The sequence below is a fragment of the Pygoscelis adeliae genome, unplaced genomic scaffold, assembly GCF_000699105.1.
Source record: "Pygoscelis adeliae isolate BGI_AS28 unplaced genomic scaffold, ASM69910v1 Scaffold436, whole genome shotgun sequence".
Lineage (NCBI taxonomy): Eukaryota > Metazoa > Chordata > Aves > Sphenisciformes > Spheniscidae > Pygoscelis > Pygoscelis adeliae.
In genome coordinates this window covers 63,079-65,798 of record NW_008825051.1, presented here as the reverse complement: position 1 = coordinate 65,798, position 2,720 = coordinate 63,079, and the positions used below count along the sequence as shown (strand labels likewise).

Here is a 2,720-nt window from a genome sequence, read left to right as displayed (position 1 = left end):
AACCATGGGGGTGGGCAGGGGCCCCTTTTGGGGCACTGCCACACCAAGATGAGCCTTCACACTGGCAAGGTGCCCGGCATCTCAGCGTGGCATCCACAGACTCCACCCCGAGGACCAAGGGTTCTGGGGGAGGAGGGTGCCCAAAGCTGGTTTGCACCCCCCACTTCTACACCCTGCTCCAGGTTTGGCTGGATCAGACCCCAAAATTGGGCTACTGGCCTTGCTGGTGCCAGTGGGCTCCGTGGCGAAGGGGCAGCTGTGCCGTGACGCCCAAGCCTGGGTGCTGAGTCCACGTTGTAAGGGTGCCCCACGCTGCTTCCCACCCGTGGGCTCCCTCCCTGCTTGGGCTCCAGATCAAAGGGGATGGCCAGATCCATCACACACCCTTAGCTGGGTGCCAACGACATGAAGGTCCCTGAGACAGGACAGACATCCTGGCCAAATCCCTGCCTGGGTTGGAGCAGCCTGGGTTCCCCGCTCTGCCTCCGCTCCCCAGCCCTCTGCGCTCAGCCCTGGGGGGAAACGGGAGGACCCCGGTCCCCGTCCCACCTGTCTCATGTGGATCTGGGCCCTCTGCTTGAAGACTGACGTGCTGGAGACATCGAATCGCTGCTGAAGGCCCTCCAGTTTCAGCTGCTCCATCTTCTCATAGCACGACTGCATCTTGACGGGGTGGAAGGCCAGGTGGGAAAGCTTCTCCATGTACTGGGGATAAAGCCAAGCTCAGCAGGGCAGGACAGCCTTTCCGCGCACTTGGGGCTGGGACATGCCACCCCACACCAGGCACGGCAGCCTGCACCACCACACGGGCTTCATCTCCATATATTTTCTCAGCCCAGTGCCATCCGCACCAGGGACGGCAGCAGGACTGGCCCTACCACCCCCAAGCCCACTGGCCAGCAAGAAGCATCGCCAGGTCTCACCTCCACCAGCTTCTCCAGGCCACCCTCGTTGACGATGTTCATGTTCATGTCCGTCACCTCCTTGAAGAACACCTCCCGCACCTCAGCAAAGCCCTGGCTTGTGGGGGTCATCAGGGCCTCCAGGATGGAGGAGATGTAGGGCTGGACGTGATTACGGACACAGACCTCCGCTTTGGGGAGGACAAATGCTGGGCAGAAAACAGGGGTAAGCATGGTGAGGCTCCTCCTCTGCCCTTCCAGCTCTGCAAATCAGGCCATAAACCCTCCCTAGGAAGGGGGACCTGCCCCTCTCCCCAGACCCCTCCAGGAGAAGTCTCCCAGACTTGCAGGACAATGCAAGGGGTTCTTGCAAGGGGCCCTCGGTCTGTATTGAACCCGTTCCTCCCCCTCTGCCTTGATGGGGGGTCACTGCCCACCTTGTCCCCCACCTCCTGGAACAGTGCCAATGAGGACATGCCCCCTGGCCCCTGCGGCTGCTGGCATCTCCCCAAGGCTCCCCAGGCTGTGCCAGCAGGAGCCACACTGCACGCTAGGAACAGCCACACCTTGGTGAAACAGTGGTGATGCCACGCCAGGAGCCGGTCACGGACACAGCTACACACATCCATGTCCACGCATCTCCCCGCAGGGCTGTACCTCGGATCTTGCTGGCCAAGTGCTCCTTCGAAGTGATGATCTGGTCCATGTCCGTGCGGATGGTGCCCTCCATCTGGGGCCGCTCCTGTTCGCACTTGGCCATCTCTGCATCGTACTGGGCCTTGGTCTGCTCATAGACCATCCTATAGACGGCATCCGAGATCTGGCGAGAGAGAGATGGGACGGGCCCCCCCCCCCCCCCCCCCCCTGCCCCCCCCGCTAACCATCGCCTCCAGCACCAGACGCCTTCAGGACCTGCCGAGCCTTCGCCCATGCCCTGACTGGACCCCTCCTCGCAGCCTGGCAGTAGGTTTTCCACACCAACTACCCCCAGCTGGCTGAGATGAAGCCCCCACGGTGGAGAAGCTGCTTCGAAGCGATTCCCAAGGGCCACAGAACTGAGCGCTGCCTCCATCAGCCAATGTGGCCTTGGCAGGTCTGGGGATGCTGCAGGTCTGGGGATGCTGGATGTCCAGGGATACTGGTGGTCCAGGGATGCTGGCAGTCCAGGCAGGAGAGCCTCTGACCCCGTTTGAAACCTGTTCAACCTGCCTGGGGTCTCAGGAGCCAACCCCATGACCGGGATGGAGCCGCTCGCTGAGGCTTCACACTCTGCAGCCAAACACCACGATTTCGGGGCCGGCAGGAGGCAGAGCCGTCGTCCCCCACCCCTCGGGTTTCCCAGCTTTGCAGCTAAAACCGCAGCTACTGAAAAAGCAGTGTTTGTGCATTTTTAGGCTGTTCCAGTGGTACATTATGAGCCTGGTGGTAATTAACTATTGGCTTTTAAGGTTTTAACAGGCAGTTTTGAAGAGCCCTCGGACTTTCGCAAGAGTTCGGGCTGGATTTAGCCTGTGCTGCTCTAAAAATGGCTCGCTAAATATATCCAGGATAGGCTTCACTCCGGGGCTGGGCTTCCTCCTGTTTGCTTCCCTCGCCCCAGGGACGAGGCAGCGCAGGCAGGGATGGGCAGGGCTGCTCGCAGAGGCACAACAAGGAGCTTTAAAAAGCCGCAGTGGAGAATAAGGACGGCTTCTTTGGCAGAGGCTGGGAGAGGGGGCGACGCGGGGGGTGGCGCTGGCTCTGACAGGCAGGAAAGCCAGTGGGCACCGAGCCTGGCAAGGAAGGGAGGTGGGAGCGCGGCCCCCCCCCAAGACGAGC

The 2,720-nt window shown here is 61.4% G+C and overlaps 1 protein-coding gene across 1 annotated transcript in view; it reads right to left on the bottom strand.

The window, feature by feature from the left end:
* Positions 1-2,720, bottom strand: part of FAM129B (family with sequence similarity 129, member B) — a 45,993-nt gene that overhangs the window by 2,619 nt on the left and 40,654 nt on the right. The window contains exons 9-11 of the mRNA XM_009326376.1: positions 1,560-1,722; positions 924-1,111; positions 550-705 (exon numbers count right to left, since the gene is read on the bottom strand). Of these exons, the coding sequence (XP_009324651.1) occupies positions 550-705; positions 924-1,111; positions 1,560-1,722 (507 nt within the window). The remainder of the gene's footprint in view (positions 1-549; positions 706-923; positions 1,112-1,559; positions 1,723-2,720) is intronic.